Here is a 25888-nt window from a genome sequence, read left to right on the forward strand (position 1 = left end):
CAGTAGAAATTGTATCACAAATATTCACAAAATAAAACTGTTACAAAATTGAATTAATAAAATTCATGATTCTATTTGTTCCTACTTGCTGTACATAGTTTTGACAGTTTTTTATATGAATTGAGAATTTGTTTTTTCTAGCTTTACATACATCCTTTCATTCTTTATATTCTGAACTCAAGTTTGCAAAAACATTTCCTTTTTAGACTCAGAAGAGTCCGAGCTTTTCATGTACAGTACACCCGTAGTAAATAAGCAAGCAAGAAAGCAATTAAAACATAACAAGAGCAAAGTACAAAAGGTAACAAATTTATACAGAAACAGTCTTTTGTTCTGCAGAAATGTGAGCTGTGCAAAATCTGTTTATTTTTGTTGCCATCTTTTCAATAACATTTTCCCACCTGATCAATGACCTTTGCAAATATACACAAATTAAACCATAACTGTGGAAATATGTGTAACACATCCTTAGCTGTAAAAAAATAACCATACAAAAACTATTTCCAAAGGCACTCTCAAAAGCTGCGTGGCAATGTGAAATATAAAAAAATCCACCTTAAGCCGGTAAACAAAACAAGATTAAAATACTGAAATGGCATTAAAATTCATGAGTGATACATGAAAATCAACTAAAAGCTATAATGTTGCTGCACTTCAAACAAGATTTTAAACACTCTCACAGCAACAAGGAGCAAACAAAGCAATAAAATGTAACATGACACCTTCAGGCCACTTCATCCATCACTTTCTCTGTTCAGTCTTTAAATTCAATTTCTTCATATAATTTTCAATCATAACTTACTTACACCTTTTTTTTTAAACTTAGCTGCTTCTTTCTACTTATCTTTGGTGACTTGTATGTATGTGGTTGTATGTGAATACGAGAGCTGTGCACTTCTATACTAGATGCTATAACACAGTGAGCTGGGTGGATATAGGTAAGGCTGCCATGCTGGCACTGTGTGCAGAAGTACAGAGGAGAAGGCATCGGTGTGATTAGCAGCAGCAGGATTTGAATGATGACGTTTTCATCGCTGTACTACGGCATCAGCAAGCAGCGATTTCTATTCAGCTTCATCCTTGAGAGTGAACCTGGAAGATGAGGTGGAACAGTCATTGAATGATAGTAAGAGTTCCTGATGGTCAATAAAAATGGTCAGAAATAATGACCATCAAGCTTGAGCATTTGAATAAATGTAAATACAGTCTGGATGAAACCAGATCTCTTCTGCTCACCATTCTGTGACACCAGACACGAGGTTCACCTCAGCCAACTCGAGCTGCACCTAAAGAATGGGAATGTCATGTCAGCATCTGCATGAACACAGTTTCTGCCTGTATTCACAGCATTTCAGAGTGAAAAGATAAAACACATTTATGGAATCAATGCAATTTACGCTACCAGCTAAGGCACAGTGAGGAGATTGGAGTACATTTTACCCAACCGAATCTCAGTGTGCTGTTTGGCAGTATATTTAAAGCCATGTAACAGATGCAGGAAGAGCTACAAATATGATTTCAGTCTGACCTGTCCAATGACGTCTCGGCTTCTGAATGAAGAGGAGTTATTTTTCACTGATACACTGAGGCGTCTGAATCTTATCTCGTCCTTAGGCAGATCATACTCAAACCTTTAAAAAAGTACAAAAAGATTATTAAAACACTAGGTCAGATCTTTAGGGATAACAAAACCTACAAAGGAGAAAAAAGGTAGTGCAACCTTTCATTAAATTCTGGGTTGAGGTCTCTCTTCTTCACTCCTGTTTTTTTCTTAGTGGCCTTGCTTTTATCTGGTAGCAGCATGAGGGAGACATAGCTGTCCACACCATCTTTATGTTGCGACAACAGACCTCTGTGTGGATAAAAAAATAAACAATATAAAAATGAAATATAGCAAAGATGAACAAAAGTTAACTGTAAAAATGTTTTAAGACATGCCAGCAGGGGTGGGAGCACTTTGATGTTTCCCGGGAGTTATTTTGAGTTCATGAACAGTCAACTTCAAAAGCAAAAGTACAACAAGCAAACATGAGAAACTCAGATATAAGTATAAGTTGCAGCTCTCACTCCAAGTATCCACTGGACAGGGGGTGCATTTCCTAAAGATGCTTCATTGTGCGTCTATTGGTAAAGCCCACAATGTCTATGAATATATTTTCTACCTAACAGAAAATCTGCTACCATTAGATCACTCATACCCTGGATAACTCTATTAAAATCTAGCATCTGTTAAATGAACATAAAGCATTAGCCTATAAAATTAACGGTCTCACAGTTCGTGCGAAAAGGTTGTCATATCATATGATGGAGACATTATTTTTCATTTAGTATGTTAGAGCAATACAGTTTCTTCTTCAATATATGGAGCAGTCAACATAGCATGAAATATTCTTTGAGTTATCATTAATAATTTCCCTATTTGTGGGTTTTTCCTAAAGTGTTAGAGACCAACAGAAATGCAGAGCAGAATGTTTTTCAATGCAACAACATACAGGCATTTCTGATGGACTCAGGTGTTGTTTCCATCATGTGCTGAATTCAGTTTTCGTACAGCCACATCAGAAGATGTGCAAAATGAATTCAAAATGATCTTTCTGTCAGTATAAAGTTGGTGAAAATAAACATGAATTTCGTTTATGACCTGTTTTTGACCCCACACAGAAACATGGTAAGTTTATGATGAAGTTATGATGAGGTTGTGTTATACTATTACAAACACCTTCCTTTAACACAGCCTCAGATGCATAATATTCATATGCAGCACTCATGCGATTTAAATGTTTTGTTTCACACACCTGCAGGCGTGAACGATGACAATGAGCTTTCTCTCTTGCGAGGCGTATGAAAGCGACAGCTTCACCTGCCCGTTTCCAGAACTGCACCCAGAAGCAGCACAGGGCAAAGTCCCTGCACCAATCAAATCCGTCATTTTGGATGCCAGTATCTATAAAACACATCCAGGATAACAGTAAGAGTGCGCAGTAACGAGTCAACTCATTTGCTTTTATCTGTCAGATGTTATCACCTTGAGTTCAGCCCTAAGCAGGATTTGACTTTCAGGTGATGCTCCATCCAGATGGAACCACTGATCCTGAACCAGCTGTGGCTCTGCAAGCAGATTCTTGACAGGAATCACCAGAGATCCCATTGGCTGGTCCCAGCCACTCGACAACTGCGATGCAAAAGAGCGTGAGAATGAAAATCACCCCAATATTAGTACTCTTACATGTAAGCAAATTAAATCTGTACACAGAAATGAATGCAAGAAGTATGGCAAAAGTTAAAAACAGATGTAGATAAATATCTTACTTTCACCACAAGCATATCATGCTTAGGATCATGGACCACAAAGTAGAAAGACTCATTCCACTGAGGACTGGTACTGCGGTCACAGAGCTGATAAAGTGTGATGAAATGATACGATTAATATAGCAGTAAAAAAAGCAATTATCACACTGAGTTGCAGAGCATCATGAGAGAAAGAGCCTCACTTTGGTTTTGTAGGCTGTTTCACCCAGAACAAGCTCAGCTCCGGCTTTTGGTTCTTTTCCACTCTTCTTCAACTATGAAGCAAAAGAGAGGCATTCAAGTTACACAGCACGTGGGATTGTTTCTGTCAACTTGTGCACAGTGTATCAATGAACTGCGGGCGACTTACAGATAATGAATGTGCTCTGTCTATATGGACAAAGAGCAGAGCTGCAGCAGGGACAGCTTTGTTCTTAAAAGCCTGGAGAGACTGAAGCTGCAGCACCTGTGGCATGGAGCACAGCCAGTTAGGTCAGGTGATTATTTTGCAAAGTGAATATACCTTGTGTGGTGCTATGTTGCTCAACAGCATTCTAGGAGGCTGGAGGCATATTACTCCATGTTTAAATGAACAGAGCGAGGCTGAACTGAGTGAGTTTATTAACACGGTCTGGGGGGCCCACCTGCTCCAGTCTGGCTGCATTTGACACTGCAGGAACCCACTCCAGTATCAAGTGAACCTGTCCAGATTTCACGTCCTTCAGAGTGTACCACTGCAAGAGAGACAACGTTTGTTAGAGAAACATGACAAACTCTTTGTACGAGGAAAACAGGCAACACTGAGTTAAAAACACACAGGGTGTGGCTCAAGGTTTGCATGACTAACCTGATCTGTGTACTGTGATCTTATGACCTCATTTAGCTTAATACTGAATCTGTGAACACGAATACAGGCAAATGATTAACAACAACACGAGTTTAAGTTCACATAATATGACCATGTTTACTTCAGGCTGATTTCCAGATGTCAGGAGTTTTAAGAGAAAGGCTTTGTGAAAAAAGCAGTCAATACTGGATTAATAACAATAATGTAAATGGTATTCTCAATTAATTTTATACAGGTGGAAATTTGTTTTAAATAAAACAAAAATGTTTTATCTTTCATTTTCCATGGCTCGAGGTGGAAGCTGCAATCAAGCTAGACCAGTGAAACACAGCACTGATTCTTTAGAGTAGGAAACACACCTTCCTAGAAAGTCATCAGAATCTATATCCTTATCAAATGCTTCAAACTTGATCTCCTGGATGCTGTGCCCTTTCACAACGACCTGTTTAAAAGTAAGAGAAGCAAACATTTGTCAAAAAAACTACTTCAGACAAATCAAAGCTCAGATAATAAACAACAACCTTAAACAGCTTACCTCATACATTTCGTTCCATGTTGGGTTTAGATTCTCCTTGATAACATGGCTCTTGAATGCAACCTCGCCTACGTTGATCTTGACATAGGGATCGCTCTTGCCCTTCACCATCCCCCCCATCAGGTTATCCTTTGCAACCAGATTCTGGGCCTCCAGCAGGTGAATCCTCAGGAGCCCCTACAGCATGAAGACTGCAAGTGTTATACAGAAAGTACCACAGAACAGAGCAGACGTTCGTTGGATTTATTAAGTCAGTGTATACATTTCAGTGTGATCCAGATCATTTCTGTCCTTCCCACGGAAGACTGGAAAACAGGAATTTCTTGCTTACTAGCTGTTAATCTGACATTCTTTTGTCACTTTCATAGATAAATCTTTAGAGATAACCATCAATCAGAGATTTGTTTAACTACTTAATGAAAACCTGATTTTCTTGTTCAAATTAGCAAAGGATCCATCATTAAGAGTATCCTACATTATAAGTTGCGTTTGCAACATGCTCATTTTGTTTTAAGCCTCTAGATGTCCTTCTTCTTCCTTGAAGCTGGTATGACACAACAGAGGGGGCCATTCTAGTAGAGCTCAGAGTAAAATAACAGGAGGAAGAAGGAAAATCCTGCTGTGCAGAAAGAGACATGAGGGGCTGTTTAGAAACCCAAATGATAGGTTGAATCCCAGCAGCATCCATTTATCTAATTATCCCCACCGAATATCTGAGGACACATGGAATCGCTGGGAGGATATTGTCTAATGTGAGGTAATGAAAAAACACAGGCTTAATGGAGCCCTACATTTCAAAACATTAGAATTAGACCTCCAGAATGATCTGAATATGTATATATGAACTCAAAAGCAAATTACATGATACTGCTTTCCTTTCCATGCTGATAACAAACACAGAACTACACCCACCTCTTGAGCAAAGCCCTGGCTCGGGGTTGTGTGTGGTGGAAGAACCTGAGCAGGTTTGGGGATTTCAGGAACCACTTCTGGCTTTTTAGTGTCAGTGGGAAGACCTGCCACTGTAGCGTGAGCAAGATTGCCCAAACTGGAAATTCATTCATATCCAAACACACAGAAAATGGAGAAGATTTTTTTTTCTCATTATGTTTTTTTTTTCAAATTGTTTGTTTGAGGCAAACATGACAAAAATATGAAAAACTGAAGGAACAATATAGTTGTGTTTGCTGTCACGTGGAGCTCACCCTTCTGTTTGCTTTTTCTGTGGTTCAAAGTCTCCTCTGTCTGCTGTGTGGGGCTGTGTGCGGTGCTCTTCTGCATCGGCTGGCTTGTCCACCAGCTGAGCAAAATTACATTAATGTTATGAAGACGAAAACAGACATCTGGGGCAGAGTAACAACTGACTTTTGTGTGATGTGACTCACTGCGGCAGCAGGGGATGGGTCATGTGCTGGTTCAACATGAGGAGCCATCTCTGTAGCAGTTGCAGGATTTGCTTCAGGTTCTTTAGTCTGGTTTGATACTGCAACAGACCTAAGAGCAACATTATTCTAAAAACATGAAAGTCTGGAATAAAGCTTGTCAGACATAATACCATCTGAATGATGCGTCCTGTGCAGTCCTAGTGCAACTATGTCTATATATTTAAGTGGTATATGACATCAAGGAGCACGTTTCCTAAACCTTCACTCACCAACAGGGAGCACATTTAATATCTTCTATTTATTAAGCTTATTTGTGTTTAAATTAAAGGTGTATGAACTGCTTATTTTCCTTAGCAGCACTTCTAACTTTGGTTTTAACTGTTTTTGAATAAGACTACAGTCTCGGGTACAGCAGCATTAGCTTCAACGTGAGATTATAGATTTCACACGCAAATGACTCACTTGTGCGTTGGCATCTCTGAACTTTTTTCCTCCTTGCCAGCTGCTGCGGATGCCTTTTCTGTGTGGGTGCTGGTGTCCTCTTTCTTTACAGTGGTCACAGTCGGCCGTGGAACTTCATCCATCCTCGAGTTAAGAATCTGTTAATGACACATTTTCAGTTGGGGTTCCTTGATGTCAGTCACAGTAACATTAATGTAGAGAGTACATATCTTCATACCTTGAGCTCAGCCCTCAGGAGGATCTCGCTTTCAGGTAATGCTCCATCAAGAGGCATCCACTGGTCCAGGACCAGCTGTGGTTCAGAGAGAAGCTGTCTCACAGGAACTACCAGAGATCCCATTGGCTGGTCCCACGCACTGGAGAGCTACACAGCGAAAGGACACATTTGTGATATCAGTCAGCACTTGAAATGAAGAGGGCAGCAGCAGACTTTAAATGCTATTGTACTGTACTGTGTATTGTACTGTAACAAATTCAGGACATTTACCTTTATGATGAGCATCTCCTCTTTGGGATTGTGTACTTTGAAGTAGAATCCTTCGTTCCACTGAGGAGCACTCGTGCGATCGCACACCTTCAGGCAGAAAATGGATAAAGAATGGTAATAAATTATTTCTCTTTTAAAAAAAAATCAGGTGTGAAGTTATAGTATATTATGTCACATATATTATTAATTTCATACCTTAGTTTTGTAGACTGTGTTACCAAACACCAGCTCAGCTCCAGCCTTGGGCTCCTTTCCACTTTTTTTGAACTGTACACAGAAATAAAAAAGATTAGATTACATGAATAGTTTGAATTCCTTTCATCTATTTTCTTAACTTCTCCAATTTAAGTGTGATCAGAGTTTATCCCAGTAGACATTATTCTCCGTAATTATGACATCCAATACTATCTTATAAAATATAAAGTGTTAAAAGTGGCAATTTTTCACTTTATGTGCGTAAACGAACTCATAATCAAACTGTCTATCATAATGATTTTCACTGTGCAAAATTACAAGGGACTCACAGGCAATGAGTGCGCTCTGTCCACATAAACAAAGAGGAGTGCTGCACAGGGAGTGGCCTTGTTCTGGTAAGACTGCAGAGACACCAAATGCATTACCTGCAGCAGAGAATCAAATAAAAAATACATTAGTGACTCAGCACCGATGTGCACAGCGAATCAGAGAAGGAGCATTTTGTTTGTGTACAGAAACATGCACTGACTTGGTCTAGGGTGTTATTATGGGACACTGTTGAAACCCACTCCAGGATCAGACGGACACGGCCAGACTTTACATCATTCAAGGTGTACCACTGAAACAGAGGTGCTCAAACATTGGATTACAGTTTATAAATGCACAAGGCGTACACACATTTAGTAAGAAAATATCTACAATACCCACCTGGTCTAAGTACTGGGAGCTGATTATGTCTGCCACGCTGATTTTGAATCTAGTCAACAAAGAAGATTATGTACATTATGCACAATTCCTGTTTCAGCGATTCTGAATTTAGAAACAGTGTTTTGTTTTTTTTACTAGTGTACTGTGATAAACATCATATCATGGTCGACTGACACTGGGTTTTTTTGCCAGTATACACATTTGTTTACCAACTGCTATGCTCAGGTAGTTATCTTAGTGTGATCTGACTCCTCTGACTCAGTTCTGAACAAGTGTAGACCTCCACATTAGCCCCTACCTGCCCAGGAAGTCATCTTTGTCCATGTCTTTATCATACAGTTCCACTTGCATTTCCTGTCCTGACTGAGGCCTCAAAACCACCTTAGAGAACACAAACAAGTTTAGTCAAAGTCACAGATGTTAGGTGGTAACAGGCCTTCTGATTTTATGCAGCCCCTCATACACACCTCATACATCTCATTCCAGACCGGGTTGAGGTTTTCCTTGATCACGTTGCTCTTAAAACTTTCTTCACCGACACTGATCTTAGCGTAAGGGTCACTCTTGCCTTTTGCCATACCCATCACTTTATCTTTGGCAACAAGACTCTGGGCCTCCAGCAGGATGATCCTCAGCAGACCCTAAAGGGAGGGATATTTTCATCCATGCGGCTTTTTAACAAACAGGATTTTGTCGTGCCCTGCTTCTTGTATCTGCTTCTGTAGATCAGTGTGTTGTGATGTTACCTGACTGGCAAAGCTGATGTCTGGGGAAGTATGAGGGGGCTGTGTTATGGCAGGACTTGGTGATTCTTCTTCCGTCTCATCTGGAATTGAATCAGCTGCCTTTTTTTTGGCATCGGCATCTTCATGCGAAGTCACTGAAGAGACAATAGTCTCCACGGGAGGAGTGTCTATTGAGCTCGACCTAAAAACACAGCGATTAGAAATCAGTCAAGTTTAAGACGGAAATCTGGTGGCTAAACAGAAATAGACTTTACTGAATAAATAATCTTACTTGAGCGTTTTTTCTGTCTCCTGTTTCTGCTTAGCAGCAGAAGGATCTGACACCGCAGTCACCTTAGTTTTATCAGCGGTAACAGGACATTTGCTTGGAATCAGCATCTGTAGTTAAATGGACATTGTTCTAAATTAACTATGTTATTTATTACACAGTCATTACACCCGTTGCAAAAACAAATTAGAAAAAGAACAAAAAAATGAGCAAAAAAGGAAATAAAAGAGAGAATTAAAGTCAGAGAAGGGGACTTATCGCGAAAACAAAAGTTAATGATATTCACTTATTCATATGAAATATGTTAAATATTTCGGTCTAAACCAACATAGTTAAAACTGAAGATTGATATTTGTATCTGCAGTGATTTAAATTAAGCATAGCTTTGTTCTGCCACCTCCTTTGGTTGCACTATGCTAACATGGAAAGCCATGGGCAGAGGGCGCAACAGCAAGAATAATAACAAGAATACAGAGCAGGCAACAGTGACAACAGCTATGACACCGATATGTCACATAAAGCAGGATACTAGGAGCTGGAGTAAAGGAGGGTTGCAAAGCAGCTTGCAGGGGTTCAGCAACTAAAGCGGCTCATATAGTGTGCCCTATATGAGCCCTCAGAAACTGTGGACTGGCACTGAGATCAACTGATATGTTGGGACTGAAGCTGAGCTTGATGCTCTGACTCACTTAAACTACAACTATGCTTAATTTAGAAGATAACAAAAAAACAAAACAAACAAACAAAAAAAAAGTTGAACTGAAAAACTGAGAGAGACAAAGACTGACATACCTTGAGTTCAGTTCTCAAAAGAATCTGGCTCTCAGGTGAGGCTCCATCCAGATGGAACCACTGGTCCAGGACCAGCTCTGGTTCAGAGAGCAGCTCTCGAATAGGAATAACCACAGAGCCCATGGGTAAGGTCCAGCTGTGGGAGAGCTGGAAAAACACAATATTTGGTATTAACAACTTCTATATGAGAGATCTGTTTACATGAGGATAAGTTTTATAATACACCGAAGTCATCTTACCTTAACAAGAAGAATAGCCTCTCTGGGGTCACGAACCAGGAAGCAGAATGCTTCATTCCACTGAGGTGATGTTGTACGATCACACACCTTAAGACGAGACAAAAGAGTCAATCCATAGAGTTCTTTGCCAATCTTAGTACTGAAAGAGAAGCAGAAGTATCAGGATGAGGGCTTGAAGTCTTACTGTAGTTTTTCGAGACTTTGCTCCAAGAGTTAACTCTGCTCCTACTTTTGGATCTTTTCCACTCTTCTTCACCTGCAGGAAGAGACAACAGTCAGTAATATTTATTTGGAGTCCAAAGGTCAGCTCCTAGTTCTACAGTCTGTCCTACAAAGCAGTATTAAAAGACTTACTGACAATCCATCTGCCTGCTCGACAAACACAAACAGCAGGCCTGCCGAGGGAACTGCCTTGTTCTTGTAGGACTGTTGGGAATAGAACTGAAGAACCTAAAGATGCAGAAAGCAACCGCAGAATATAAATCAAGCTCAGCACAAGGTGTTCATTAATCCGTGGCTTGTTTCGATATTACTGACCTGGTCCAATCTGTCTGACTCTGAGGCTGTTGGAACCCATTCCAATATCAGGTGTACACGACCAGACTTCACATCACTGAGCGTGTACCACTGAAAAATAAAGAGAAATCATTTTAATGTCTGAACTATCTTTAATTAAGTAATTTTAGAGAAAAAGTTCAAGCAGATCTATCATTTGCATTTTTCTAAAATTTCATATGTGTCTGTACCTGAAATACTAAAACTCTATGTAGGTGGCTAATCACATTCCTACAGGCTAACACTGTAGCACATGCCCACCTGATCAGTGTACTGAGCATCAATGAGATCCTTTAGACTGATCTTCAGCCTGCATGTCAACACATACAAGATTAGAATAGATCATGTAGATGGTAATAAGCATTGTGATGCTTGATTTAGATATAGTTACCTGCCCATGAAGTCATCCTTCATGTTGATGTCTTTATCAAAGACCTCCAAATGCAGGTCCTGGCCTGGAAGCTGGGTTAAAATAACCTGAGGGGCAAACCAAGTACACATCTCAAAGGACCCTTTTTAACTAATTACACTGCAACTAAATGAACTACTCAGCCAAAAAGCAGCTGAAGACTTGTCTTTTTAAACTTGGATTTAGATTTTATTTTAAAATGGTTCTCTGGTTCTCTATTTTCTTGTTTTTTGTTTTTATTTGATGTGAACTAGTTGTCTTGAAATAAAATTCCTTACTTAATTACACACAAAAGCACAGAATATTCTTTAAAATTTTACAGCAATTTCTTACCTCATACATCTCATTCCAGGTGGGGTTAAGATTGCCTTTGATAACTTCGCTTGTGAATGTTTCACCCCCAATGCTGATCTTGACATAGGGGTCACTCTTGCCTTTCACCATGCCTCCCATCAGGTTATCTTTCGGAACAAGATTCTGACCTGCCAACAGGTGAATTCTCAGCAGTCCCTGAAATAAAAATGTGCATTTTAAATTTTTAAAAAATAAAAAAAATACTAGCAAGATCCTAAGAGCTATCAAGTAAAAAGAAAAAAATAACTGGACTGTCCTGTATTACCTCTGTAGCGAAGCTAGGATGGGCAGAGGTCTGCTGTGGGAGCTGTTGGGATAAGCTGGAGGACACATCAGATGGAATGCGCTCTTCGTCTAACCACAGGACCTTTGGTGAAATGGGAAAAAGGAGAAGCAGAAAGACAAAAATTCTTAATTGAATTTGGAATTAATCACTTCCTACACTCCACTTTTTTGTTAGTGTGTTTATTAGACATTATAACAGTGCAGGATCATAGGTCTTAGTCCCATTTACCCTGAGAATCGCATTGAGGTAGATGCGACTGGCTGATCCAGAGTTTTCCAACTGGAACCATTGGTCCAGAGAAAGATTGGAATTTGATAAGAGACGGGACAACGGGATGGTCAGGTTTCCCAGCGTCTGCACACGGTCAGCATCCTTCACCTAATGAAGAAAAGACAGTTCAACACCATCACCCGTCAGATTATCAAAGATGAGTTTTATTGCATAGTAAATGGTACATAATCTCATCATCTACTACCTGAATGTCTATGTCCTGGTTGCGAGGATCGTGGATGAAGAAGGTAAAAGCTTCTTCAAACTCTGGATTAATGGTTGTGTAACAAGTCTAAAGAGAAGACGGAAAATGTGCATATGACAAAAAAATAAACAAAACATATCAAGAGAATTTTAAATGGCTTTCCCAGGAGATGTACCTTGCTCTCTCTAGTGACGTCCTTCACAGATAACTGCACCATGGGATTGGGCTCTTTATTTCCCTTCTTCATCTAAAACGTACACAGTTGCGGACAGATATGAATGCAGAGTAAGACACTGACATTCTGTAACCAAGCGCAGCACAACAAATAGATTTATCTACTATTATAAGAACATGAGGTCGGTCACAATGAAAGTATGTGCATGGCTACCATAGCAACAGCACAAATAACTGAAATGAAGCACCGTGCTGCCTGGCACAATCAGGAAGTCTAAGTTTGCAAAGAGAAAAAACAATAAGCCGGGGGTTTTCTTCCAAAGTTTCTTTAACTTTTGTTTTTCTTCTTAAATATATGACAAAATTAGAAGAGTCTGAAAAGTGTGTAACAGTTTTGGATAGAGTTACCCATATTCATCAACAGTGGAACAGACTAAACTGGGTTTGAGGCCAAGGCAACAAACTTGTGGAATGCGAAACAAATAGCAGTTTCAGCTCAGTTAGTTTAACCACACACAGGAAGCAGCTCTGAGCTGTGCACGAATGTGGGCACAGAAAGCACACTTATTTGACTCACAGGAAGCGCCTCAGCCTTATCCAAATAGATAACCAAGATGGCTGAAGAAGGGAGATCAGCATTCTTGTTGGTGATGCTCTCGTTCCTCTTCAGGACCTAGATGATGATTTTACAACATTTCTTTTAGTGTAATTGTTTGACAACAAACACAAGTCTCCTCGATGACACACGAAAAGCTGATCATCAGTGAAAATTAGACACTCAGACCTGCTCTAGTTGATCAGTGCTTGGCAGCAAACTCAACCACTCTAGCCTGAAGTGAACCCGTCCAGAATCTGTGTCCTTCAGAGTGAACCACTGGGAAGACACATTCAGACATACCTTAAAAAAAAATCATCCTCAGTGTGGCAAAGATAAAAAAGAAAACTGCTCACTTACATCATCGACAACTATGGATTTCTTCACAATGCCCAAATCCAATTTGGTCCTATAAGGAGGAGGAGTGCAAGACAAGAAGGATTAAAAACAAAATACAGTAGTGCAATTTCAATGATCAACAGAACAGAAAGGAGACTCTGTACATTCGAAGTACTTTTCCCCACTGTTCATGCAGGTGACAAATGAAAGGTGACAACATGAGATTCAACCAGGACATGAATTATGCATATGTACCTGCCCAAGAAATCATCCTTGTCTGGGTCTTTGTCATATACCTCAACCTCCAACTCTTGACCAGGTACTTCATGGACAATAACCTGATGTACGGAACACATATAAGGACATGACGACTGACAAAGGGGCTTGTATGGAAGCTGTCTGCAGCCTCGTGAATGAAAATGAACAATGCCAGTGACTGATATATCAGGAGAAACACTCAAATACAGAACAAAGTGAAATGATGTGTGAAAGACAACATTTTCCAATTTACGTGCTGATGGTTTACAAAGAAAACAAAAAACCTTTCTCCTCACCTCATACATCTCTCCCCACTTGGGGGCATCTGTGTTGTCAATGTGTTTGGAGGTGAAGGTCTGAGGTCCCACCCTTAATATGGCGTAGGGGTCAGACAAGCCTGCCATGACCCCTTTCACATAGTTGTCCTTGGCTACTAGTTTCTGTGCCTCCAGTAGGTGGATGCGTACAACACCCTGAGAGAGGAGAAGAGGTTCATATACTAGTGTTTTAAAGCTTGAAGTACAATTGTAGTCTGAATGTGCAGATGAATATTCAGGCCTTACCCTGGGCAAAGGAGAGCGTAGCTGGGCCACAGGCAGGCCAGGAACCAGCGGGACAACCAGGCGGTTGGGCAGCACCAAGAAGGAGGCAATAGCATCCATAATCATGCTGTCTGACATGACACTAAAACATAGAACAGAGTAATATTTCAGTGGCAGCACTAAAAATCATTTAATTTTCATTGTACAATAAAAGTAAATTATTGAAACGACATTTTTGAAGGGAAAATATTGTACTTTCTTTAGTTTCTCTTATAAATATACTGTTAATGTTGCATGCACATCTTAAATATGACAGAAGTTTCAAACAATGAAGTCAGCCTATGTACAGGTGATTCCTCTGAGCCAAACGATCTTGATCAGGCTCACGTCACTAAAATGTTCATCTCTTGCAAGCAGAGAGAAGCCCCGCCCACTTGTCTGTTTATGAAGGGCATTCAATTAGCAGAAATTTGCCTTGAATTTGCAGAAGGGAAGAGAGGTAAAGCTAAACTGTGGGGCTTTACAAAATCACTGCATAGGATGAGTAGGGATTATTTTTAACTGTGAATCATGATCATGCAAAGCTTCTTGAATAGCGTACATGAAGTTGGAAACATTTAGTTGGAAACAAGCAGACTTGGTTCCCTTTAAAGGCTATGGTTATTAATAATGTGTAAAGCAAGATTTTTTTCAGCATGACTCACTTCAGTCCAGGAATGTCCAACAAATTAGTCAGTCCAGTCCAATTGATGTCTAGTTTCTGGGAAGAGATAAGAAGGAACCGTGTAGAGCAATCTTTAAGGACTGATAGCAAACCAATAGCATACAAGACTATAGGACACGTGTTATTGACAGAAATGGGGGTTGGAAGGTGCAACAAGAGAAGGACTAATGGAGGTGAATTGTAAATATAAATTGACCTACAGGCCGACGGATGAAAAACATAGAGACTGCACCCACAATGGGCACATCTCCAATCAGAGGCTCAAGGATCACTCGCATCATCCCGTGTAGCTGAAGCAAAAGAGAAACAGAAAGGCCAATTATCACTAAATAAAGAAAAGCAGATTTTCTTTGTATTTTACTGAATTCTGGGTCTTTAGATTGGCATTTAAAAGCTTTACATGAAATGGTTGTCTAATAATGTCACCACATAGTAGTTTTAAGCTTGGATAAGAAGACAAACCTGTATGCCTTTGACTCCAGCTTTGCAGAAGTACCGTTTCACTTCAACATTGATCTCCACGTTGCCAACGTAGCTGAAGATATAAGCACAAAAATGTCACCAATATGAGCACCCTGGAAACATTCCAGTAAAGAGAGAGTAAAAAGCAAAAGAGTAAAAAGTCACCTAATATACAGATCCAGCAAGACTTGTCCCTTGTCATTTTCTGTGTGTGCCTTGATCCCTACAACCTTCATGGCCTAAAGCAAACATAAAGGACATTTGTTTGAACAGTATAACTCCATCATGCATCACTTGTGTGGATCTTTGCTGCAAATCCATAGCATTGTGTAAACTCTCAGTGTCATCACCTTGTCTCCCATGTCCACCTTGGTAAAGCTGAGGGTCTGGAGGTGGCTGCTTGAGGCTCGGATAGAAGGAGCGATGGTTTCTACCAGCAGCTTCTCGAGGTACTGGCCGACAAAGGGCCACACCTGCTGCAGGACCTGGCCAGGATATCAAGCACATGCTTTAATACGATGTTTTTATCTTTCATAAACATAACCGAGACGACTGCTTCAAGTAAACTTTCGCCTTCTGTTTGAAATACCAGAAAGAATGACAGAGACAGCTGCAGTGTACCAAACCTCCTCAGCTGTTAGTGTTCTTGTTTGGGGTCACAACATGCTGTATGACATCTGTGGTCTAGATGTGGTTCTTTCTGCACAATATTAATACCGCTATGTAAACCTGTGCAGTCTTCAGTCTATTGTCAATGAGAAAGAATCTAAAAACAGAGCACAGTTTGCTTGCGTGCCTCTGACTTTGTCAAAAAAAACAAAAACCCCACAGTTGGTTAGAGTCTGGCATAAGTGGAGAATGAGTCATCAGCTGCCTGCTCTTATGGCGCATGAAGCCTGAGCAGTAAAGCAATCTGCTGACCTCCCCTCCAGTAAGCAGTCTCAAACCTCTGCTTTGTCTGCTTTCTAATGCTTACGTCTTGTGATCCTGCTATCTTGAATGCTTTTTATTTCTTTATGTCTGTATTAGAGGCCTTTCTCTAGGCTAGAAGAGCTAGAAGGAGATGGGGGTGGGGCTGCAGGGTTTCTTTTTAGTTTGGAGAGCTATGTGGCTCCTCCTCTTTCCTGTGAGTCTGGTAGGCTGCAATGAAATGGAAATGTTGAGTGGGCTGTCTGGCACCGGGCCTCCCCTCTGCAGTACAGACAGAGTGGCCACAATGATGGGGGTGTGGCCTTTTTTCCACTAAGGTAGCAACAGTACTTATCAGCAAGCACACACTAAGTGTCAATCAACACAACAGCTGGGCTGTTGAACAGCGTGTGTTTGCTGGGCTTGAGGGGAAATGGACAGTTGTACAATAAAATGATGAAGAAAAAGAGGAACTTGTTGATGTTTTACCTTATTCAGCCATTCAACCTTCTCAACATCCGGAAAGTTTACCTGAAGGATAGAAACAGAGGGCAGGGACACGCTTAAATTTTATATAGAAACTGATAAACAAACAAGAGGAAAGGGAAATGATTCATTCACAGATGACCGGTAACTTTGTTGCTATCACAACAGTGCTCTCTCCCTGAGGGTTCAGACTGAAAAAGCTTTTCAAAAACTATACAAAAAAATGGATGAAGATATGTTATATAAAAAGATCACTTTAAAAATGATGTGGCTATTACACATTAAGCATTGTAAGTCAGTTGTCAAGATACTCTTGCAATATATGTGCTTGAAGTGTTTCCCCCCATGTATATTTCATAGGTTTCTCTCAGACAAAGCACTGCCACGTGACAATGTTGAGAAATCTGTTTTGAACCTTTCAGTGAGGAGATGCATTCTGTCTGGTTATGCACGCAATCATTTTAATCACTCCTGAAACAGGAACCCACAGAACCTCACTTGGGTGTGGCCAGATACTCCTAGATGACAGAGGCACATGTGGGTTTCTGAATTTGCGTTCTGTCTACAATTACTACAAAGATGTACTATAGACTGCAGGTCTAGTGCCCTCACACATTCTCCATTCAGTTTTGATTAGACAGTTTGAGTGTTTTTGGAGCTGTTTTTGAAGCAACAATCCCCTTGTGTGCTTTTAGACATGTTTCGTTTTAAAATTAAACACGTGTGCAATGAATTTAGGAAGTGTCTTTGTATGAAAGGAAGAGGGACAAAGAGTTCTACAAAACTGAATACTCCTTTGAGGAGCTAAAGAGCAACGGTGCAGCAAAGTTTTTCAAGGCTATACTAGGCTGTGGTGCATGCCATAGTTCCATTGCAGCAAATAATAATTACTGGTTGGGGATAAATCACTCAAAAATACTCATTACACCCTACAGTAGCCTCTGTAGTGGTATTGTGATTGCATGGTTCAGTGCCAGGCTTTGCTTGATTTGTGTAATGTAAGGTTACTCTAGGCCAAAGTGGGCTAAGGGGGAGACAGTGCAGCAGCAGAAAGTTTAATATGCTCTCAGACCATCAGGTACATTCATGTCTTACCCATGCAGGAAGGTCTCGCTTGATTTTGGACACTCTCGTGGATGTGTACTCTTGCTCGTTGTCGAGCAGCTGTATGGCTGACTTCAGGCGCGTCTCCTTGCCTTCTCGGGCATGTTTCCATCCCGTGTAGATCATCATGCCGAACACCAGCAGACTGGTGCTGACCCGATAGTATCCGGCAAGGTAGACGGGCAGCAAGGCACCCAGGCATTTCCCAAAGGTCCAGAGTACCGCCACTGCACTTATCCCCTTGGGTTTGTCAGTTTCTGCCTCCACGTTACTCATGGCTTTCTTCTCGCGGTCGCCTGTGCTCGGACACTCGGCGCCCTTGGATTCGCTCGGCTCCGGCTTGTCGCTCTGCATTATGGTTATCTTCTAAAACCACTAAAATACCGCAAGGCTGTTCGCTGAATGATATTTGCTGTCTTTAAAACGGCGATCGAACTTCCCTAACACTTAATCTGCGGTTTCATGACTCGTGCGAGCCACTGCCTGAACAAACGCACCGCCGCTAATTCGCCGTTCGCGAGTGTTGCATTTTATACGGACTACAATTAAAATGTGATCGCGATCGCTGGATTGGATCGGTAGTATTGATTGAGCACAGATCTCGGAGAAGTCCCCGAAAGCTGCTGCTCACCCAGTCCCGTTAGCTGGATAAAAACACGCCCACTAAAAAGGCGTTTTTGACTGTTTGCTGCGTCAAATTACCCAGTCACTGTTATTACTGCAGCATTATGTAGAAGTTCGTAAGTTTTCTATAATCAAACTATCCGAAAAAAAGGGTATATGTCTGATGAAGCACAGACCACCCATTAACTCAACAATACACGCTTGGAAATACTTCCTACTGCTTTATCATCTCTCCCCAAACCCCCAAATAGCGCACAGGCTATTGCCATGATTTCAGTAAGCAGGGTTGGATAGTAACTAATTACATGTAATTAGGATTACGTTATCAGATTATAAAAAATAAGTAGTATAGTAAGTAAAGATTAACTGTGATAAATTTGCAGTAAGATTATAATTCAGTTGTTAAGAATTGTCTTGAACACACAAATTTGGAAACACTTGCATTTAAAACTGCTTGAAGTCGATACTTTTTTTTCCTCCTCTTGGCACAAAATGAAGTACTTTCTAAGAGACACCACGTGCCCACACTTTTCATTATCATGCGGTTTCTAAAGCATGGCCACTTGATTGAGTAGATAATACCCTACCCCCCACACCGAGAACTGCCCCAGTTCTTGGTGGCATAGATTCAGCAAGGTGCTGGAAACATTCCCTTCAGATTTTGGTCCATATTATTATATCAGATTTGTTGGTTACACATCCATGATGAGAAGCTCCCCATCTACCAAAGGTGCTCTCATGCATTGAGTTGTGATGACTGTTGAGGAAATTTGAGTAAAGTGAACTTGTTCAAGTTCATGTTTAAGAAACCAGTTTGCTGTCCTTTGTGACATGAGAGGACAGGTACACCATGGACATGATAGATAATATTCAGGTAGGGTATATGGCACCAGTGATGCACAATTGGTCCTAAAGGCCCAGAGAAAATATACCTCCACACTGTTACACCACCACAAACACAAACCACTGATAGAAGGCACGATAGATCCATACTTCCAGGTTGTTTGTCAGGTTCCAATCCTACAAACCAGCAGAAATCGAGACTCATGAGACCAGGAAATACTTTCCAAACTTCAGTTGTACAATTTTGATGAGCCCATGCAAATTTCAAACCGTTTCCTGACCTTTGCTGGCTGGAGTGATATCATCTGCTGCTGTTCACTATTTTATTTTCAGAGGTGTTCTTCTGCATACCTTTGTTGTTAAAAGTGGTTTTCTGATTTCCTGTTACCTTCCTTAAAGCTTGAAGCAGTCTGGCCATTCTGCTCCGACATCTGACTATTTTACAACCACTTTACAACTTTTTATTCTGCCAATTTCAATGCCCACTTTGAACTAGACATTTGCATGAATGAACAATTAAACAAGCATACCTAATAAAGTGGGTGTATTTTAAAAGCTAGTACGGGCTTGCATTTGAACCACTTTCCCCAAAATAATGCTCTGATTAAAGAATATGTTTTGGTTGCACCATGTTTAGTATGAAGGTGCAATATCTGGTTTTGAAGTAATTGTTTTCAGAAATATTTGCTTTGCCGTGATTACATAAATACTAAACTGACAGTAACTAAATACAACTTGAAGCGCTCCCACCAGGCCCCAGAGTGTGAAGTCAACGCCAGATACTTTAGCTGTTTAAAGAGCCACACGCACATGAAGTTACTAAACAGAGATTAAGCTCTAGTTTACACAGCATGACTCCTCCCAAACAACTAGACCAACAGGATATAAACATGAGCACTCATATCACTTCAACATGAAAATATATCCATTTATGACATATGTAAACATAAAAAAGCAACTGTAAAAAGACAGAAAACACAGGATTCACTGTTGAGTGGTTGTAATTCTTTTTTTTTGTTGGTTTTGTTTCAAATGTGCAAAGTACCAAAATTAATTTACACCAGAACAATCAAAACAAAAAAACAAACTGTTTCCAATGTCTTTAGATGGACAACGCTGCAGCTTTGCCAAAACGATTCACATTTCACACACCACAGATGACGGCATGAGTTTTAAGTCTTGTCATTTTTAGTGTATGTGTGTATGAAAAGATCCCTTTGGTACAAAGACCTTTGCCAGGGATTGTGTCAGTCAATCTGCGAAAACAAAACAAAAAAACCCCAAAACCCTCAACATTTGTAACGTTGCCATAGAACAAAGTTCTGATTTAGGGAAGGATAAGCATTTATCCTGACCCCTGGTGGAGAAAACGAAGTGTCTCTATCACACATCTCTCTTTGTTCAAACGTCTTCTGAGTCTCATACACAGAAAAAAAATCCATCTGTGTAAAAATTCAAAACCCATTAAAGTTCAAGTACATTTCCAGTTCGACTCATTGGTATTGCAGCCCCTGCAATCATTCAGTGTGGCAGGGTTGTGATCCTCATGCTTTGACTTGCAATTGGGTACGACACCATTGGGGTGGTGGCGTGACTCATAGTGATCCCGGGAATCGGCTGAGTCATGGACACTGCCACAGGTGCCACAGATACTGCCACTGGCGCCATAGAAACAGGGGGTGCCATTCCCTGGGCAATGGTCTGTGCGAGGGCGGCTGAGAGGGGGGTTATCTCAGGATTGAGGTGTGGTGGAGGAGCTGTGGGTGGGGCTGCATTGGTTTGGGGGGCTGCAGGGGCACCAGCGGGAGCTACAAGGTCTTGCTGGGTGACTGGCCGAGCCTGTAATGGAGCACTGCTCAAGGTGGTGTGAGTCTGGGCGATGCTATGGTTGTAGGAACTCACTGAACCTACGGGGGGCGCCAGATTCTGCTCAGTGGGTGCGGGAGTTGAAGACAGTGTCATCACTTTGGCTTGGCTTCGGAACTGGGCGTTCTGCTCCAGGAGAACCTCATTTGTGGCAATGAGATTGGAAACCTGAAAAACACATAAGAAAGAGTTTAGTATAAACAGGCAGAAAGTTCATGACAGGAAACACAGAGACATTAAATATTTGAAATACGCAAAGATATAAAGGAAATCATTTACAAGTAGTCTTACACTTCGTGTTAACTTATCACATAGTTTTACAGAGACAGAAGGCTAAAAACGGCAGAATCTGAGTGTTTGCGTGTCTCATGATGTTACAGAGTGTCTTTTCCTTTTACCCCCAAAACATCCAGTGGGCCTTTTTGTCAGGTGACTAAAGGGGAAACAAATTCTTCCCCATTTACTCCTGCACAGCTTCACTTCATATTAACTCTTCAGTAACAATTTCAGCTCATTCCCCTTCAAGTCCACCATTCTACTCAATAGGCAGAGCATTTACAGCAGTCTAAACTCTGTGCTTTTGGACATCAGATGATCTCAGTTCTTACTAATAACATTGACCATTTTAACAGTGTGTTGCTGGGTTCTTTTCCAACATTTCGATCCCATCTGATATGATGGGATCTAAATGTTGAAAAAAAGCCCAGCAACACAAAAATGTGTCATTAGCATCCTCCAAAGAAGCAACACATAAATAGGTTCCTGGATGACTCTTTGTTTAGATCAGCAAAGTTTGCTTAATTGTAACTACATGAAATAAAGTCCCCCTTTGTCACCAACTCCTTTCACCTTATATTTAAAAATTTATTGTAATGTTAATGTAAACTGTTGATCGCTGGGATTTTAATATACAAGTCTGTCAGAAGACACCTAATCACACTTCTAACAAACATGGGACGAACATTCTGGTGGATTTTTGGATATACCGCTGAGATGCTGTTTGGATCGGCGTTTTCTTTGAACCTGTCATGTTGAAAAATCTTTCCAGGATGTGTCATAAAACACCTCGATAAAGTTTCCGTTTAGTTGGAATTTGGCAATGCTTGTTTTGCATGTATCTCAGTAAAAAAAAATAAAAAAATGACTGAAGCCATTTACATTCTGCATCAGTGGCATGACTCCATTCCCAGGAAGTCATATTATGATTCTTATACCTACCTGCTTTTTCAATTCTTCCACTCTCTTCCTTAGCAGGGAATTTTCTTCCTCTAGAAATCTGTACTCCAGAGGACGAGGCGGCAAGGTGGCTTGAACTCCCAACTCGTAGAGCCCACCTCCACTCCCATCTGTCAGACGCAGCCCCTCCAACCGTCGCCTCTTTAACTGTAAAGTGGTGTGGTCCATAGAGGTCTCCAGGCAACCAGCATCAAACAGACCACTTTCAACCAGAGGATCAAACATTGAGCATGTGCTCCTGTCATAACGTCGCTGTCCAGATGAACTTATGGACAGACACCCACTCATTCCACTTCCTCCTACTCCTCCAAGACCTGAGATACCTGGATCTCTGCAACCACCCAAGCCAGGGCAGCCGGTCCCCATCATATTACCTCCACCCCCTGCGCCACCTCCCACAAGTCCCTGCATTCCTCCGCAAGCACCTCCTCCTCCACCCATGCCTCCTACAGCATTCACAATGCCACTGACACCTGGCCCCATAACGCCACCCACTCCAACCCTGGTTGGTTCATATTCACAGTCTTTTTTGACATGGCGAAATTTACATTTATTGCCCCTCTGGCACTCTCCTTTCAGGAAGTCTCTACAGATGGGAACCTCACCACGGCTATGGGGGAGATCCATGGGGGAGAGGCCTAGCCGTGCAGCAACTTTCCCTCTTAGTCTGAGAGGTAACTCTCCCGTCTTCTTGTAATAGTCCTCATCCTCTTTGGATCCGTGGACAAAGCGACAGTTGGAGCGCATGCACTCCTTATTTTGATGATCGTGACAAAAGATGAATTCGTTCTTCTGCACTCCCAAGTCTGGTACCTCGTTAAAGTCTGGGTGTCTGAAGCGACAGCGCTTTCCTCTCTTGCAAACATTGCGTATGAAGTCCCGGCAGACGCCATCCAAGGCCAGTCCCGCACCTTGGCCTCCACCGTTCCCATAGCTGTTGCCATTTCCGAGCGCTCCTCCTCCACCCATACCCCCAGAGCCAGAGACGCTTCCTCCGACACTACTTCCCGAACCTCCTCTGCCCTCTGCTGCACTCCCTGCCAAACCAGACCCGGGTCCCCCTTCTTCACCCAGACTACCACCACTCCCACCACCACCTGACAGGTAGGAACTGTCCCGGTCAGGCATGGCGCTCGGCCCAGCTCAAGGAGAAAGGAGCACTCATGTGTGTTTGGGACTGGCAAATGTGAGCTGGCAAACATTCACATACACAGAAGTAGTCATTAATTGTTTCTTCACACTCGAAGTATTGCAATCTGCTGTTTAATTACCTGCAAGACAAAAACACGAACCCAGCATGAGATACTGGCGATAGAACTAAAACGGGAGATTTGAATATCGGCATGTAAGACAACAGGACATGTATATGATTACCTTAGACAAGGTAAGGACAGAAATTTAGCACGTGACAACACATCGTAAACAATAAATAGCCCTGCTTCTGTTTACATGGTTCTTTGGTAAAACACAACAAAACATCAACTAAATTGAATGGAACTGATTTCAACCAGTAAATAATGCATACTCTGTCGTATTATATTATATTCCAGAATAAGTTAGCCTAAATGTTACTACGAAACCGTCGTCTACCCTGGGTAGCTAATGGCTAGCGAACATCTAGCTAACTGGGTACTACTGCAGTCTTACCAAATCGAAGGATAGAGAAGGTTCCAAAGTACAGCTGAGAAGCTTCCACGAAGAAACAACTTCCTCTAACTGAGTCAACAGACACCGCTGCTAACAAAAGCAAAAAACTTGCTTTATTTTAGCGGTTCCTCGAGGCCCTGGTGCTGTTTACCACATTTCTTAATGCAGCTTTCAATACCAACGAAGAAGAGCGCCGGCGTCTTCCTTATTTTTTCGCTGATTGGGATTTTCTGCCCTCTATTGGTGGAAATGCGGAACACCACCTTAGCGTGTTCACAATTTGTTCATTTTTAAAACCACGAAATAATTTCGTGCACGACGTAAAGTTGGATTCACGGAGTCTTGCACAGTCTGTGAACGAGGTCACTTTTTCTTTCGTGCCCGTGTATCACAGTTTTTGTCGTAAGCTCCATAGAAATTGTCGTAAATACACCAACAACTGATACTTTTGGTGTACTTTTACTACAAGCAGTGCTGACTGGAGACTTTACGGCGTTGTGTGGATATGAAAATGAGACGCTAAACCACAAGGTCTGCCACACTTCCAGATAAACTGTTGTGCACATGACGACGTTTGTTTTGAGTTCCTCCTCACGCTCTCTGTGCTGGGGCGCTCCTCAACATGGCAGCGCAAGGTGCTTCCTACTGGCTGCGACTCTGCATGCTTCTGCTGCTCTGTCTATCTGAAGCCCTGTCCGAAGTGATAAACAGAAATTACTACGACACTCTTCATGTTGAGCCAACAGCAACGGACAGCGAGATAAAAAAGTCTTTCCGAAAACTGGCCGTGAAGTACCACCCTGATAAGAACAAGAGCGCAGATGCTGAGAAGACCTTCAGGGAGATTGCTGAAGGTAAAGGATGAAAGGATGCTTCATCCGACACACGGAAACGTTTACATTTTACAGTGTAAATAAGTGAGGAGTTTTATTACTATTATCATCATTATCATTAGTATAATATTTTGTAGTAAACTGAAAATTACTTCACTCTGGAAGAAGCTGAGGAACAACAAAGCCACAAAATGGAGTTTAGTTAACTGAAACTACTCAGAAAAAAGGTTTGAAAATGGTTAAAATTAAATTAAAAATTATGTTAAAAACTAAAGGAATGTGTGATTTCAGAAAAAAAAATCCCCCTGATTAAAAAAACCGCTGTTCTTCCTGGCAAAAGTGCAAAAATGTACTTGCTATTCCCATCAAAAAAAAAAAAAGATGTAAATAACTGGAGGCCAGCTGGCTCTTGCAAAATGAAGTTAAGCTGCTAGTTTAGTTAAATGTAGCTCACTACTCTCTAACATTTCACACAGGTTGGTGTCTGGGCAGCTTTAGCTTTACTATTTGACTCTAGAGGACTTTGGTACACAGACTAGTTCATAATTGAGTCAGTGACTGCAAGGTGCCGAGGCGTTGTGGTTGCTTGTTTGCAACCACACCCCTCCATCACCAAAGTTGACCTTTTCCCCTCTAACTGTGTTTCCTTAGCCTACAGAGTCCTCTCAAACAAGGAGCAAAGGAGGGCGTATGACCATGTGGGCCACGGAGCTTTCCTGAAAAATGAGGACCTACTCAAGCCTGAGGATGAGTATCAGACAAGCTTCCACTTCAGCTTCCCAGACTTCTTCCACGACTTTGATGACAGTCTCTTTGGTGGACAGTGGCGCTTTCACCAGGAAGAGGATGAGGAGGATGGTCGTTATGATCACTACAGTTTTGAAGGGGAAAGATTTAGCTTTTATTTTGGAGATCCAGATGAATATGAAGAAGAGTACTACTTCTAAAAGTTTTTTTCTCCCTGTGCTTGGAATGACTGTTACCTTTTAGCATGTTTTCTTTTATCAATAATAAAGTATTCTGTCTAAAATGCTCTCTCAGTATCTGTTTCTTGTATTCATTATGTAAAAAAAATCACCTAAACAGACCCTTTGAACCTGTTTACATTCTTCCCCCTTTTATGGTCTCACTTATAAATTCAGCAGCTGTGGGGTTGTAAGGCTGGCTGCTAGATAACCGACTGAGCCGTTATGCCACTTTTCCTGTGTGGGTGTG

At 41.3% G+C, this 25888-nt stretch overlaps 3 protein-coding genes across 3 annotated transcripts; 1 reads left to right on the plus strand and 2 right to left on the minus strand.

Moving 5' to 3' along the window:
• Nucleotides 1-346: 346 nt before the first annotated feature.
• LOC147330534 (uncharacterized) lies at nt 347-18260 on the minus strand. Its single transcript, XM_086292178.1, has 52 exons — nt 17616-18260; nt 16524-16565; nt 15476-15610; nt 15291-15364; nt 15126-15198; nt 14864-14953; nt 14644-14699; nt 13961-14081; nt 13694-13870; nt 13395-13477; nt 13161-13209; nt 12990-13079; nt 12783-12878; nt 12207-12278; nt 12032-12118; nt 11785-11934; nt 11536-11637; nt 11250-11426; nt 10899-10984; nt 10769-10817; nt 10490-10579; nt 10307-10402; nt 10137-10208; nt 9953-10039; nt 9714-9860; nt 8925-9031; nt 8654-8834; nt 8375-8548; nt 8206-8288; nt 7908-7956; nt 7729-7818; nt 7529-7624; nt 7200-7271; nt 7005-7091; nt 6735-6881; nt 6518-6654; nt 6056-6164; nt 5876-5970; nt 5583-5718; nt 4671-4847; nt 4495-4577; nt 4136-4184; nt 3933-4022; nt 3659-3754; nt 3492-3563; nt 3310-3396; nt 3026-3172; nt 2796-2944; nt 1721-1852; nt 1529-1631; nt 1237-1286; nt 347-1092 (listed from the first exon to the last, which is right to left on the minus strand). Exons 1-52 carry the CDS (start codon nt 17976-17978, stop codon nt 1065-1067), a joined length of 5490 nt encoding a protein of 1829 aa, XP_086148304.1. The 5' UTR covers nt 17979-18260; the 3' UTR covers nt 347-1064.
• A 1821-nt stretch (nt 18261-20081) lies between these two features.
• Nucleotides 20082-24383, minus strand: zc3h10 (zinc finger CCCH-type containing 10). Its single transcript, XM_086292179.1, has 3 exons — nt 23841-24383; nt 22176-23464; nt 20082-21125 (listed from the first exon to the last, which is right to left on the minus strand). The coding sequence occupies exons 2-3, from the start codon at nt 23319-23321 to the stop codon at nt 20613-20615; spliced, it is 1659 nt and encodes a 552-aa protein (XP_086148305.1). The 5' UTR covers nt 23322-23464; nt 23841-24383; the 3' UTR covers nt 20082-20612.
• On the plus strand, nt 23613-25704 carry LOC147330536 (dnaJ homolog subfamily B member 9-like). The gene is made up of 2 exons (XM_086292180.1): nt 23613-24694; nt 25325-25704. Exons 1-2 carry the CDS (start codon nt 24463-24465, stop codon nt 25618-25620), a joined length of 528 nt encoding a protein of 175 aa, XP_086148306.1. The 5' UTR covers nt 23613-24462; the 3' UTR covers nt 25621-25704.
• The last annotated feature ends 184 nt before the right edge of the window (nt 25705-25888 follow it).

The sequence above is a fragment of the Aulonocara sp. 'chitande type north' Nkhata Bay genome, linkage group LG5 (genome assembly GCF_057382095.1).
Source record: "Aulonocara sp. 'chitande type north' Nkhata Bay isolate Kocher_YH1m ecotype deep benthic linkage group LG5, A_spYH_male_GT1.1, whole genome shotgun sequence".
NCBI classification, from domain to species: Eukaryota; Metazoa; Chordata; class Actinopteri; order Cichliformes; family Cichlidae; genus Aulonocara; species Aulonocara sp. 'chitande type north' Nkhata Bay.

Bases quoted from the DNA above. Each gene is read 5' to 3' on its own strand.
- LOC147330534 (XM_086292178.1), bottom strand. From the start codon at position 17,978: ATGCAGAGCGACAAGCCGGAGCCGAGCGAATCCAAGGGCGCCGAGTGT. The intron at 10,580-10,768 runs GTGGGCATGTGC...TTTATTTTTCAG, and splicing joins ATGCTCAGTACACTGATCAG to TGGTACACGCTCAGTGATGT. The intron at 5,719-5,875 runs GTGAGCTCCACG...ATGAATTTCCAG, and splicing joins CAGAAAAAGCAAACAGAAGG to TTTGGGCAATCTTGCTCACG.
- zc3h10 (XM_086292179.1), bottom strand. From the start codon at position 23,321: ATGCCTGACCGGGACAGTTCCTACCTGTCAGGTGGTGGTGGGAGTGGT. The intron at 21,126-22,175 runs GTAGGTATAAGA...TGTGTTTTTCAG, and splicing joins TGGAAGAATTGAAAAAGCAG to GTTTCCAATCTCATTGCCAC.
- LOC147330536 (XM_086292180.1), top strand. From the start codon at position 24,463: ATGGCAGCGCAAGGTGCTTCCTACTGGCTGCGACTCTGCATGCTTCTG. The intron at 24,695-25,324 runs GTAAAGGATGAA...GTGTTTCCTTAG, and splicing joins CTTCAGGGAGATTGCTGAAG to CCTACAGAGTCCTCTCAAAC.